This window comes from Vigna angularis, chromosome 8, assembly GCF_016808095.1.
Source record: "Vigna angularis cultivar LongXiaoDou No.4 chromosome 8, ASM1680809v1, whole genome shotgun sequence".
NCBI classification, from domain to species: Eukaryota; Viridiplantae; Streptophyta; class Magnoliopsida; order Fabales; family Fabaceae; genus Vigna; species Vigna angularis.
Genome location: NC_068977.1, coordinates 28911253 through 28926219, shown reverse-complemented (window position 1 = coordinate 28926219; position 14967 = coordinate 28911253). Strand labels below are relative to the sequence as shown.

The following is a 14967-nucleotide window of genomic DNA, read 5'->3' as shown; positions in this document are numbered from 1 at the left end:
AACAATAGTAAATTATAACGACTTTCATTCACAAATTTCTTTTAGATAACTTCACTTTTACTTAGTGAATTTATAGTGCTTAATATTTTTTAATAGCTTACATGAAGGATGTAACACCTCGAATTTTGAGATGTTATTGAGAATTTTTTTTTTAAAACATAATACTTGCATAAAATATTCATTAAAGATGATCAAGCTTTATTGGATTGAAATATAGAAGCTAAACATAATTATAAACATGGTTTAAAATCTTTAGAATATCACTTTTACATAAAGATACGAAAACTTTAAATTTTACAAAGGATAAAGATGTGGGATCCAGTTATAAAGAACTACATTTCACATATCACATTATATAAATTTTCACCCCTTATATACGTGTGATACATTCATAAATGACCATACACCCACAAAAGGCCACGTACATAATATATATATATATATATATATATATATATATATATATATATATATATATATATATATATATATATATATATATATATATATATATATATATTACCAAAAAAATTATTAACAATAAAAACTAGTTTATATATTTAATAATTTTTAATTTATAAAAATATTGTCTAATTTAATCAATATAATAACTAATTATTTTTATTTATAAATTTAATTTTTATTTAATAGTTTTTATTAAAGTGTATAATGGTAATTTTTACAACCATATACTTAACTAAAGTTTAAACTGCAATTGAAAAAAAAAAGTCCAATTAAAAACTTAAATTCTTATAATTACATACCTCTCATTGTTTTACTTTTTCTCTATTTATATATATATATATATATATATATATATATATATATATATATATATATATATATATATATATATATATATATATATATATATATTCATAGTTAATATTTAATAATTGTCTTAGTTAAGATAGTTCTTAGTTTCCATGTCCTATTCTACTTTATGATTGACTATAAATCCATCAATAAAATTGGATACATTAATAAATAATTATATGTAGGGGAAATTATGATAATAATTGTTCGTGAGGTGTAGTGTCTCATTTCATGGTTGTTTACGTGTCCAAATGTTGTTTAAGTGTCTTGTACTACAAGTACAAGCTCTTGCTATGTGGCGTTTGGGTAGTGCGTGAGTTATAGATATTTTTTGCTTCAGTGTTGGCATTATTATGATGTTTTCAACCACTCGAATTCAACGACGATTTTTGACGCCAAATGTAGTTCAAGAATTGGGACCAGGAAAACGTGATTTTGTTCGTAGAAGTGATTGAGAGAGATAGGGCGTGTTTGGTAATGTGAATACAAGGAGAAAGAGAAGAAGTAGTGAACGTATAAAAGAGTGATTGTTTTATACGAGAGAAAGCATAATGAAATAAAACTTAAAAAAAAAATACTATGACATTTCAACATTTATTTTATCAATCTAAAATATTTTCAATTAAAATAAACTTCTTTTTCAATTAAATAAGACTAGTGTACATACTAATTCGTTTCTTTTCAAATATTTATAGAACTTGATCTTTAAAATCATTATTTAATATGGAACAACTTCATGCCTACTATGACTGAAAGTTTGAGATTTGGTGAACATGCAAATGGACCCATCATAGATTGAATTTTAGTTTGAAACAATAGTACTAGAATGTGGTCACATGACATGGTGTGAAATCTCTAACCTTTACATTTTGATTGGTGAGAGGATACGTGTTTCAATAAATTGGTTTCTAAAAGGTAAAATAAGACATTTTTTCTTCTTTTGTTGAGATGGAGAGGCTTAACACCAACCAAAACATATGTTAATGATTATGAGGGAATTGAAACGTATATTAATTAGTGACAGAAAAAAAAATGATGTTTTCAATGAAAATAAACTAATTATAAGATAAAGTTTCATCCAGTACTTAATTTAGCCTCTCAAAAATATAGGAAACACCTAATATAATAGAAATGAAATATTATGTTATCGTTAAAATAAGATTTAAGTATTTAAATACATTTACTTAATAAAATACTTTAGCATATCTCTATGTGTTTTAAGAAACCATTATTAAACTATAAGCATGTTGTAATGTAAGATGTATCTTAACAATTATTAGATAACAGTTACTGTAAAAAAATGGTAACTTTTTAAAATAGGTTCTTTGAAGGATTTTAAATCAAAGTATTTATAACAAAACTTAGAAAATGACTTAATAACACTGATAGTTTTTATACAAAGAAAACTATATATTTTAACAATAAAATGTTTAAATTATATAAAGATATCTAATGGTTGAAATTCATTTTATATAAAATCATTAACTCTTGAGAAATTATCTTTTTAGAATCTTCACACTTATACTTATACGTTTGATGATATGTTCCTTTGTGATCATGGAGTTCTTCAAAAAAAGTAATTAATTAGTTTTTCCGTTTGAGTAAATTGGTTTCTTTGCTCCAATTTATCTTTCCTTTTACATGCAAGCTTTACTTGCTTACATGTGAGCTTAGAATTATCAATGTAAATCTTGGTTGATCAACGATCATAATTATATGACTTGATCATTCTTGTGATACTTTTATGTGTAAGTAAAACATCATGTTGAGTTAGAGGCATTTTGGTGTAATAGAAATCTTTAGAATTGGTTTTACAAATAAGGAAAACTAAATTTTGTTTTATCAAGTTGAAAATTATTCATTTTATTATATGTAAATTGGATATTGTGAAACCTTTTTCTTGAAATTATTGCTTGATTTGGTTTGTGTTGAGTATGATTTACAACATTTGTCATTGAGCTTTGAATTGGTGAATCTGATTACATAATTTGAGATGAATTTATTAGCATGTTTTGGTTTAGTTATGAAATTGTATTAAGTATGAAATTCTAGTTTGGTTGTTGTTATGAATTCCTCTATGAGATTTGAATTTGATAGTATGACACTGATTCAGCTAAGAAATATGAAATTTATGATCATGAAAACCTTTATTAAGTGGGTATTAGTTCAAAGAGTACCAAATTACTCAATCAAGGATCAAAATGAGAAGCTTGGATTTTCTGATAACGTTAGACGTCACTGTCGACACCATGCTATTTTCCTTGTCAGAGTCTGGGAAAAATAAGATTTTTTGCTTTGTAACCATCGAATCAAGTTGAAATTTTGATAGTTTTTCCTAGATATATTGCTATTTACTTTTATCGTTTGGATCTTCAATTGGAAGTTTGTAGTTATAATAGTTTTTCAAGTAAGATTCTTGTAGTTTAAGTTGTTAACAACTTTGATCTCTGTTATTTGTTTGGTGTATAATTTTTTTCACTGTTACTCAATTGAGTTTATTCTTTTTGAATTGCATTTATATTTAGTTTGAATGGAAGAACATAATTTTTGGAGTTTTATAGAAGCTGCAGTTTTATTTTTTTAAATCCTAAACAGTTTGTACATGTGTTGTTAAGTTGTTGTATAATATACTTAAGAAAATGTTATATGAAGTGTAAAGTATGTAAGCTAATGATATGAACTTATGAGAATGTAGGGGATTATGTGGAGGAAATTGTTTTGATGTATGTTTCTTAGGGTATGCATTGAAGTAGAGATTCATAATTGAAGTTATCATGACACTCTACCAACCATTCAAACTAATACAGATACGATGAGTTAGGTGGTGAGAGTAACAAGAGGTCATTGTCTAAGACAAGCTTGAGGTCTTCATGACAGGAAAATGACTAACCTTATGTGTGGTAGAAAGGTCATTGATCACAAGTGCAAAATTTTCAAGCAATCAACATCAATGCATTTATTCGAATGAAATGAGAAAGTGTAGCACCATATAAGGATGAAGACTCATTAACATATTGTCTGAAGGTTTTTGGTTCAAAGCGGTGTCAATTCCTTATGTGGTTGGACTCAAATCTCATTGGTATTGTGTCTTCCCAATGAAACTTCTCATCAATAAAATCCAACAATGGTATCAAAGCTAATGGTTAGTCTTAGTGACTGGCTCAAACGAATACAATATGGTCCTTGTATCGAAAGTCTTCCTGACAAAGGTTTCCGGTCGTTAAAATGAACGACAGTACGAAATAAGTACTCGTTAATAATGCTTCTGCTAGAGGGGGAGTGTACCAATGTGAAAGGGACTCACCCTTGATGAGAAGATTTCTTGGGAATCTAAGTGAGTCTAAATCCCACATTGAATGAAATTAAAAAGTGAAGCACCATATAAGGATAAAGACCCATTAACTCATTGTCTTAAGATTTTGGGTTGAGAGTGGTGTTAATTCCTTATGTGGTGCTCCACTTTTCCAATTTTATCTAATATATGAATCTTGAAAGGTCTTTATTGTGTGACTTCCGTTTATTTTACGATTGTTGGCATGTTAATATAGGAAGTTAATTGAGATATATAATATTTTCTTTTCCATATTAGTTTATTCTAACTTATGGATGAGAAATAAGCTATTAAATTGTGAAATATAGTTTTGGAATAAAATCATAATATAAAATTTTTAATGTATACGTATTATATTATTATAGTTTATCTTTTGATAATTATATTAATATATGATATATCTTGGATTATTTGTATTCTGAATATTTATACTAAAATATTTTATTTTAGTAATATTATGTTATTAAACTAAATGTTACAATAACTATAATTATATAAGTAATTGATATTATTTAATAATTTTTCTTATTTTATTAAGATTTATGAAAAGAAGAAATATATAAATATTATTTTCTAAAAAAGGAAAATAAGTGTGGCCGTTACACTTTATAATCTTAGTAATTTCAAATTTTCATTTATATAGATGTAGTACAATGTCAAATAAAATTTCATAAAAAAATAAATAAATAACAATTTATGGTTGTATTGATAGGAATTCCAATATATATTCAATTAAATATATTTTCAATTTGTAAATTTTAATATGAAATTAAAATTTATTATTTTTAAAAACTTTGATATCTTTTAGTTTATAAACTTTAATTTTAACCTAACAATCAAAATGGATTAAAATTTAGAATATATGAATTTTAATTTTACATTCAAATTTAAAAACTAAATAATATATTTATATATATATATATAAATTTGTTAATTTATGTAATTCTTAAAGTGTAGTTATTTTTTTAACAAAAATACTTTAATATATTATTGATTTTAAGTTTTAAGGTTAAGAGTATTTGAATAATATTTGAATTTTTTTATTTTTTATTTTAAATTAAAATTAAAAATTATTAAGTGTTTAAAAGTATGTATTTTTTATGAATATAAATTTTTTTGTTAAGTATACTTTTAAATAAGTTAGGAAACCGCGCGTGTGTATATATATATATATATATATATATATATATATATATATATATATATATATATATATATTTGTTTATTTATTTATTTATTTATTCAGAAAATTAAGAATTAAACATATTTGTAGTACAATTATACATTAAGTGAATATTCATTCATTACGTGTCTCATAGTGTTTTTGTATTTGTTTTACATTATTGATGTTTTAAATAATTTTGTATGTTTAGATTACCCGTGAATGAGGGGGAAAATAACATTATTTATATACCCGATGGACAAAAAGAAAATAAAAATATAAAAATGCATATTATCAATATTTGGTTATTCAGAAAATAAAATTATTTTACTTTATATATATTCTGATTAGTCTATGTTCATTAAATAAGTTATCATGCTCTTTGAACAAGAAGGTCCCTTCACACTTTAAATAAATAGTGGTTAGGAAAAATTGACTTTTTACATCTATTATAATAATAACACACAATATAATATATCTTAACCGATGTTCTTATATTTTTTTTTTTTTCACTTTCTTTGGATATTTCTTTGGATATATTATATAAGTAAGATGATAAAGCGCAAGAAAAAGAGTAGAACAGATTTATAATTAAATATTTCATAAAAAAAATACATTTTTATAATTTAATATTCTTTTAGTTTTGACGTTGTGAACCTATAAACCTTTTTAAAATAAACTTAAATAGGTTTTAAGTATTTCAAAAATTTATGTATTTTTAATTGAGTTTTTGTTAAAAAAATGTATAGAATGCTCAAAATATTTGTTATTTTTGTTTGAATAATTACCGTCTTAATTTTGTTGTTAATATGGAATGACTAATAAAAGTCATCTCATTCTAGCACTCAAATAATGAACCATAACAAAGCCACGTTGTGAGGTTATGGTGAACAATCGTCAACATGAAATAACTAATCACCAACTACATTCTTCCAAGAAAAACTACTCACCTACAATCTAAAATACAAGACTTAATATAATACATTAATATACATTATACAAAAAAAAAATGTAATGGAAGAATTTAAGAGATATATAATATAAAATACGAGTTTAATTATTAGAAAGTAATTTTAAGCCTAACTCAACCCCACAAAACTGATTTATATGTTGAGATTTGCACTCCACTTATATATTATAATTTGGTCTTATCTCTAGTCGACGTAAGACTTCCAACACACCACATTCACGTATAGACATCTCAAACGTGATAGTAGAATTAGTGGGTGGTCCGATAGTGACCCGACAACGGATGGAACAGAATGCTCGCTAGAATAGGTTCCAACTATGACTCTGATACCATATTAAAAAATGATTTTAAATCTAACTTTGTTGGAAGTCCCACAAAATTATATAATATATAATATAAAATACGAGTTTAATTTACATAAAAAGTTAACATATTCTATTAAAGGTCTTATGATTAAAAATAGGATGAATTAATATATAATTTGATGTATATTATTATACAAACCTCATTTAAAAAGTCAATTATGCATAATTAAATTAAAATTAAAATCTATTTTTTAATATACTTCACTAATATAATAAATTTATAAATTTTATTTCTTATGAATGATTTAATTTTGTATTTTTACTTAATATAAAACTTAAATTTATACTAATGATGAATGTTAGAATACCACACAAAGGTACATTTTTCATGAGTTAAAGACGATTATGAGAAAAGTATTACATAAAAGCGATTTGTTAAAAAGCTTATCCAAGTTGAATGAGAAGAATAAAAGAGAAGGCTAAAAGGGAAAAAAATTGTGTATCTTTAAGAGGTGAATTTGTTAGTATGTCCCTACACGCATGGGAAAAGAAAGGATGCATGTTTCAAAATAAGACAGTTGATGGCGTGAGATCGTATCCTTCGTCCATGGAAAAAAGAAAGAATATAAAAAGAGTTTGGGTTTGTAAACCTTTTAGCAAAAGACAACACAATAATAGATAAAAATATTACACTATTACTTTTCACATCTTTTTACTTTATTCTCAAACCTTACCAAAACCTTTCACTCACATCACCCTTCAATAATTGCCTTTCATTTTCATTCATTCAAAGGAATCAACAACATCATGCTTTATTTACGCTACATCTGTGTCACATGCCCATCGCATAATTTATATAACTTAATTAAATTACGGTTTTAATACTCTTTATAAAATACAAATTTAAACACTTCAACGCTTGAATTTTATATTTTTATCGTAATAATTATGCTTATCAAAAGTTTATATATCATTTAAGTATTATAGATACATAATTAAATGCAGTATACATATTTTTAAGTATTATGTATTGAATTTTAGTTATGTAATGAAATTTTAAATAATTTTTAAATTGTATAAAAATCTGTATATATAATTTAACTAAAAAAGATCAAGTTTAACTATTAGATTAATTATTTGTGAAATTATTGAATATGTGATTTAACTAAGTTTTACACCTATATTAATCCTATGACAAAAGTAATCATCTCCACATCTATCCGTAGATAAAATTTAGAAAGATACTTGGTATTCACACATATGTATTATTTGTGAGTATTTTAATATTTATTTATAAATAGGTTAGGTGTAGATATATGTTATTCATATCTACATATATTTATTATTAGTAAAAAATTAAAATTATATTTTATTAAGTTAAACTTAATTCAAATTAAAATTAATTTATATTTTAATTAAAATTTAATTTTAATTTTAATTTATATTATATTATATTTTTTTAATTTTATTTAGATTTTATTTTAAAAATTTATAAAATAGTTTTTTTTAACATTGATAAATATTCATAAATATTTACATAAATAAATATTCGACAAGCGACGAAATAAGTAAAAATTAATTTTTTTATTACGAATGATATTTTACGGGTAAGATATTAGATAAACATTATTCATGTTCAATTCCCCAGTTGAAATTACCTCAATCCTAAAAATATTCGAAAATATACTGGTGGAAAATCAACATCTATAAGAACCGAGAGGTTTAAAGAAGTTTGGAGTAGAGAGGTGTAAGCAAAGGATGGGATCGATCGGTTTAGATTAAAATAAGAGTGATATATAAATGAAAGTTTCAAAAGTTTCATCTCATTCTTTGAATACAACTATATATCTCCACATTCTTCTACTCTCTTCTTTTCTCCTCCTTCTCTCTAGATTTCCTTCAATCTCACTTCATCTGTTCAACAATCAGATCGTGCCTAAGCAATCTGGGTGTCAAGAGCTTTCCATTCCACCGACGGTTTAATGTTTAGAGTCAATAAGTTTCATCCTCTCTTCTTAGTGATTATGTTTTCTTGTGAATGCAAGAGAAAATTCTGTTTGCATGTGTTCATCAGACTCTTTTCTCAAATTCTGATTTCGTTTTTGGACCTATTGTTGGTCTCCTCTTTCCAATCGGTGATCGGTAGGTGTTCCTAGATTTTCCAAAGGATCAAGCAATTTCCTAAAAGTTGTAAAAGCTTTATGTTCGGTTAACAGGTAAGGGAAGCTAGTTAATTTAATTGATTTGGTGGATGATGTATGAAAATGTTGTTTGATGGTTTTGCATGTGTGTGAAATTGAATGTTTGTGTGTTCGGCATTGTTTGTGTGGGATGTTAAATGTTGTGGTCATTGAGTGGTGGGTTATGTAGAATTTGGAGTGAATTCTGGTTTGGGATTCTTTTAAATGATGTTAGAAAGGTTTTGGTAATCTTGGATAGGTGTAAATTGGTATATGAATCATGTATTGAGGATTAGAAGTTGGGAAAAATGTTTAGTTTTGGTAAATTCTAATGTGTTCTTAATTCTGCAAAAGTTCTGCAGAATTATGCAGAAAGTTGAGCGTTCGCTATTGACCTCTCAGCCAGGTTCAGGTACTCGGTCATCAACTGGGTTCGGTCTCTTTAGAGTCTTCCCAGTTCATGACCGTTCGGTCTTAGTAGTGTTCGATTTTGTATTAGCGTTCGATCTTAGTAGTGTTCGGTTTTGTATTAGCGTTCGGTCTTAACAGTGTCAGGTTTTGTATTAGCGTTTGGTCTTAACTACATTCGGCCTCTTATGGGTCTTACCTGTTAATGACCATTCTGTTATGCTTTAGTGATCGGTCTTACCTGAGTATTCAGTCTAAGTTAGTTTTCGACCTAGGTTATAAGTGTTCGGTTTAGCTCAAGTGATTCAGTTGTTCTAGTGTTCGGTCTCACCATAGTATTCGATATTACTTTAGTGTTTAACTGTATTCGGTCTTACGGTAGAGTTAGATCCTTAATAGTGTGCGGTCACTTCTTCATCCTTGCCTATTATGGACCGTTCGATCCTGTTCTTTGGGGTAATGAGGAACCGTTCAGTCTCCCAAGTACGTAGTGTGTTCGGTCTTGCATGTGGTTTCCATTGTTGTTTGATCACTTGTTTAAATTCAGTTATATGAACATGTATGAATAATGGAGTGGATGTTGTTATAAGGTATGATGTTCCAATTGGTATGAAAGAGAATTCCAAGGAGGAATGTCTCAGTTATTGTTTATCAAGGTGGTGGTAAAGTATGAATATGGACAGCGAAATCCACGGCGTTCATCCTGACATTCTAATGATTACCAATTTTCAAGTAGAGATGGGTAAGTCGTGTCGTGAGAATAGCAAGAGACCCTAGCCTAAGGGGGGTCTTATAGTGAGTGATAACAGGCTAACCTCGTGTGGCAGCTGATGGGTTTCCAATTACTACACCCACGAGTGCACGAACAGCCAAAGCTACATATTCATACTAGTCTAGACGGTCGAGTTAAAGTGGTCGGTCAATATGTGTTTCTATGTTTTATATATGTGTATGATTATCTGATTTGTTTGTTTGAATCGTATGCTCACATGACTATTCAATTATACTAGCTTACCCTTCTTTTTATTTTTGTATATGTTGTCCATTCAGTATTTCTTCTTTGCAATGATCATCCTGTGGGTGTGAGCAGAGGATGACGAGTGTTCTCTGGAGTAGGCGCTGGATGGAGAGGATTCAGCTGCTTAGACTAGGATCGATCGATTTTTGTGTATAGTTTTGTAGGGACAGTTCGGTCATGTATAAAGTTTTGCATTATGATAGAATTTTGTAAAGTTTTAAATTTATGATTATTTTAGGATTACTGTAAGTCAACTTGGATAACTGTAAATCAACTTTATTTCCAAAAACTATTCTACATTATTATTATTATATGATAACTCTTAAATATAGTGTCCAACTATATTGTTGGAATGTTACAACATCAATTAGAAAATATCCACAAATTTTTCAATAACTATGCGATAGGAAAAAGTTGTGTATGCCACTTATAAAATTTAGGCATAAATATGATAGCTTCCTTATTGTTGAAAAATTAATTAAGGTTAGTTGTCTACTACCTTTATAGATCTACATAAATTAATAACGGTGGGTGTTCAATAAATAGTCATAAGAAAATAAAACAAAATAAATGTTCTTTTCATAAGTTAAATTAACGTAAATATATTTTATTTTAAAAAATAAACAAGAGAACTTTTATAGACGTTAAAGGGTATTTATCGTAGAAAACTAAATTTTTATCTTTTAATTTTGCTTCTTCTGTGTACTTTTTGTAAAATTTATCCAAATAAAACTTAAAACAAAAGCTTCTTATGTTTTGAAGTAATTTTGTTCTAAACAAAATATTTTTATCTTATCTCTCAATTTTGCTATATTTTTATTGGATATACTTTGCATTGAATACGATTTTATTCAAACCCATTTTTTCGTTTAAAAGATATAATAATAAAAGTTATTACGGTTTATAGTCGCCCTACTTGACCTACTATGACCTATTCTTTTTATGATCTCTTGATTAGGGTTGTCACTTAACCTATCAGAAGCAGTGCATTTTCAGATTGGATAGGTTTGGATTTATATATATATATATATATATATATATATATATATATATATATATATATATATATATATATATATATATATATATATATATATATATATATATTAAATTTGGGGCAATTCCTTTAGGCTTTATTCTCTTGAGGTTAATTGGGGGAGATGATTTGGGGGAGATGATTTGGATGGATTTTAGGGTAATTTTGTAGTTGTTTTTTTGAGTGGATTTGTGGATAATTGAGGCTGTGTTCGTTTGGAATGATTTGAAGGAGATGATTTGGGGGAGATGATTTGAATGGATTTGAGAGTAATTTTTTTGTTGTTTTTTTGAGTGGATTTGTGAGTAATTGAGAGTGGATTTGGAAGTAAAGTTTGTGAGAATTAGTGTAGGATTTGATTGATGTGATACATTTTAAAAATTAGTTTAATTGATAGAAATAAAAGATTACCAAAATGCCCCTAATTATAAAATTAATATAAAATATTGTTTATAAATGTTATATTTAATTGTAAAAATATTTATAAAAAAAAATATGAATAATTTATAAAATTAATGTTTAAAAATTATAAAAATTAAATAATCAACTTATTTTTAATAAATTAAAAAATATAATATATTCAATTTTATTAAGACGTAGATTTTTTAAATTATAATATCAAAATAAGTATTATATTTTTTTTTCGAAAAGGAAAGATGAGGTGCAAGGAAAGCTGAGGGTGCAAGGAAAATATATCTTTTTTTTTGTTTCAGAGTTTGGCACAATTCGTTTTTTAGGAATCCTAGGTTCAGCATCTTCCTCTCCATTTGCTTTCACAGACCCTTCCCCAGAGCGAGAAAGAATGGCGCCCTTCCCTTCGGCCCAGCACGTCGCCAGCGCTTCTTCGAATCCAGCCACCACGCCACCTTCTAGCCCAGAACTCCGACGAAGGGGCGTCTTCCCTGCGTGCCACCAAACCGGCCACCGTGCCAAAACGGCCATCGCGCCACCACCTTCCCTATCTCTCGTCTTTTTCGCGTCTTCGCCACCTGAGGGAGCCGACCATCGCGAGCCGCGACCGATGCCACCAGGCCAGGACCATCACTGGTCACGCGTGAGAGAGAAATATTACCGCCTCTCCTCGCCGTGCCTCTACCGAGTCTGCCGTCGAGAGCTGTGGCCCGAGACGCCGCCAATTGCCTCCGTTGTTCGACCCTCGCGCGATTGCATAACCGGTTATGCGTAACCGGTTACGTATGCCGTAACCGATTACGTCGCCTCGTCTTTAGAGGGCACATACGACTTTTCCACAAGAATCCACTCAAATCTCCTCACAATTGCGGGTGAGTGAACAGTGCAACCATCCCGCATTTCATCGCAAATCCGTCCGTGCATTTCAGTTGAACCGAACGCATAACGAATTTAGTTACTCGCTCGCAAATCTCTCTAAACAGTAAATTCTCTTAAAACGAACACAGCGTGAGAGTGGATTTGGAAGTAAAGTTTGTGAGAATTAGTGTAGGATTTGATTGATGTGATAGATTTAAAAAAATAGTTTAATTGTTAGAAATGAAAGATTACCAAAATGTCCCTAGTTATAAATATAATATAAAATGTAATTTATTAATGTTATATTTATTTGTAAAAATGTTTATATAGAGACAAAAAAATATAAAGAATTTATAAAATTATTATTATTAAATTATATAAATTATAATGCAGTATAAAATGAATTTATTTTTTTCAAAATTTAGTATTTGTTTGTAATATAATTTACTACCAAGTCGTAAAAAAAATTTCGATAGGTAAGTGAGAGTGATTAATGTTAAAGAAACAAATAATTAAATGAAGTTATAATATTCAAGTACGTCAAATAAGTGGCAACAATTTAACATACAAATATATGGAGTAATAGGTAAGGTAATATATCAAACACACAATTCAATTTAAGGGAAAATAAGTAATGTAATACATAATCGGAATAAAAATTAACTTAGTCATCGAAACAGTGAAGAATCTTGTTAACATTCTGATTGAGGTTAGCAAATTGACGGTTCATGTCCAAAGAAAGGTTTGCCAAGTTATCTTCAATATGTTGAACCCGGACCTGCATTTGTTCCATACCCTGCATTTGTTCCATCTTCTGCCTTAGGGAGGGTTTCTTTTCCCTTACGACTTTTTCTTGGCCTTTTGGTTGATGATGAGGCCATTTCACAGGTTCTTGAACAAAGTAATACATGAGACAACAACAAAGTTAGTGATAATAAATTACTTATATTTAACAATAAGAGTGAATAAGAACAAATCATTACATCGTAACCATAAACATAATTTTAAAATCACAGATGGATAAAACAAAGATAATTCTTAATTAAGGTGACTAAGATATCAGTACACATAATCGTAATAATAGTAGTGATATAAGCCTTCCTAACAGTCACCGCCCGATATCATTTTACATAATTTATTCCACCGCTTGTGTGATGGAAGTCCCATCAACCTCTTTGTACATGTGGGGTTTCCACATAAGAAATCATGACATTGCTCTAGCAAATTTTCATCAGCAATGTTCATAGCACTAAACATTTCATAAATGTCCGCCTCTGTATATGTGTAATTGGAGTTGCGACGAAGTATTTGATTTCAGTCTTCCATAGCTGTTACTTGACGCACGGCTGCATCAGAGATCACACCAAAATGAACATTTGATGAGCTAAGCACACCAGCAAAACCATCCAGGCTGGTCGTCAACTTATCAAATTGAGAATCAATAACATCGACCATAGGTGCCTTTCTTTTTTAGCCGCGTGAAGATGAAGTACCACCGGATGGGACAGAAGGCACAGATTGAGTCTGTCCTGGACTATATTCATCTACAGATGGATGAGGAGATGGTGGGGTTGGGTCTCTATACCTCGTCCAATCAGGCTGTTCTGGAGTGTACTCAATATTTTGGTTCAAATCAACACTTACACGAGGCCCAACTCGCTGTCTTCGTGCTTGACGAGCGGTTCGAACACCAGTCCCTGTAGCTCGATCAGCTGCCCATAACTCAACCATTAAATCATAGTGTTTTATGCTATCAACTCTCCACTTTGCCGCAGTTGGCCTGGACTGAAACATGTACAAGAAACAAACTATGAACATATGACTTATAATAAAGACGACATAAATGTTAGTGTTGGTATAAATACCTGAATCAGGTCCATCCAAACTTCGTCCTCAGCATGAAATTTCATACTAACCAGGTTCCACGCAAATCCACTTAATCCAGAAAACAAGTCGTGTACCTCACGCCATTTATCTTTCACGCCCCATTTATTACTGTGCTGAGTCACCACTGTGCTCCCATAAATGCACCTCGCCACACGTGCACCTCCACTGACACGCCATCCCACCCACTCTGCATGCGACTGCCAAGTGTCGTGTTGGAGCATTCTAAAACCTTAATGGAATCCAAGTGGCAGCAAGCGAGTGGACGTTCGTCCTAAGGGGGGAGAGAAATTAATTTTCAGAAAAACTCTTTCCCCACTCTGCTGCACGCTTCGTCTTCTTCCCCAAACTCTGAATTTTCAAATCCTCCATCTTCTCTCTAAAACCTCCATCTTTTCTCTACCGTAACTCACCATTCTCTGCTCCTTTCACCTTTCAGCACCGTGAGGACGTTCCCTGCACCGAGAGCTCTATATTGAACCGAACAATTTCCAATTCTGGTAAGTTTCACTTGGGCGATCGTTTCTGGAGTCCCTGTAAACTGTTTCAGCTGCATGCAGCGGTGTATGCTAAGCCCTTCATTTTTCT

General features: G+C 29.2%; 1 protein-coding gene across 1 annotated transcript; it reads right to left on the bottom strand.

Annotated features, from left to right (window-relative positions):
- Window positions 1-13965: 13965 nt before the first annotated feature.
- Window positions 13966-14603, bottom strand: LOC128193797 (uncharacterized). The gene is made up of 2 exons (XM_052867905.1): window positions 14361-14603; window positions 13966-14280 (listed from the first exon to the last, which is right to left on the bottom strand). Exons 1-2 carry the CDS (start codon window positions 14601-14603, stop codon window positions 13966-13968), a joined length of 558 nt encoding a protein of 185 aa, XP_052723865.1.
- Window positions 14604-14967: the final 364 nt, after the last annotated feature.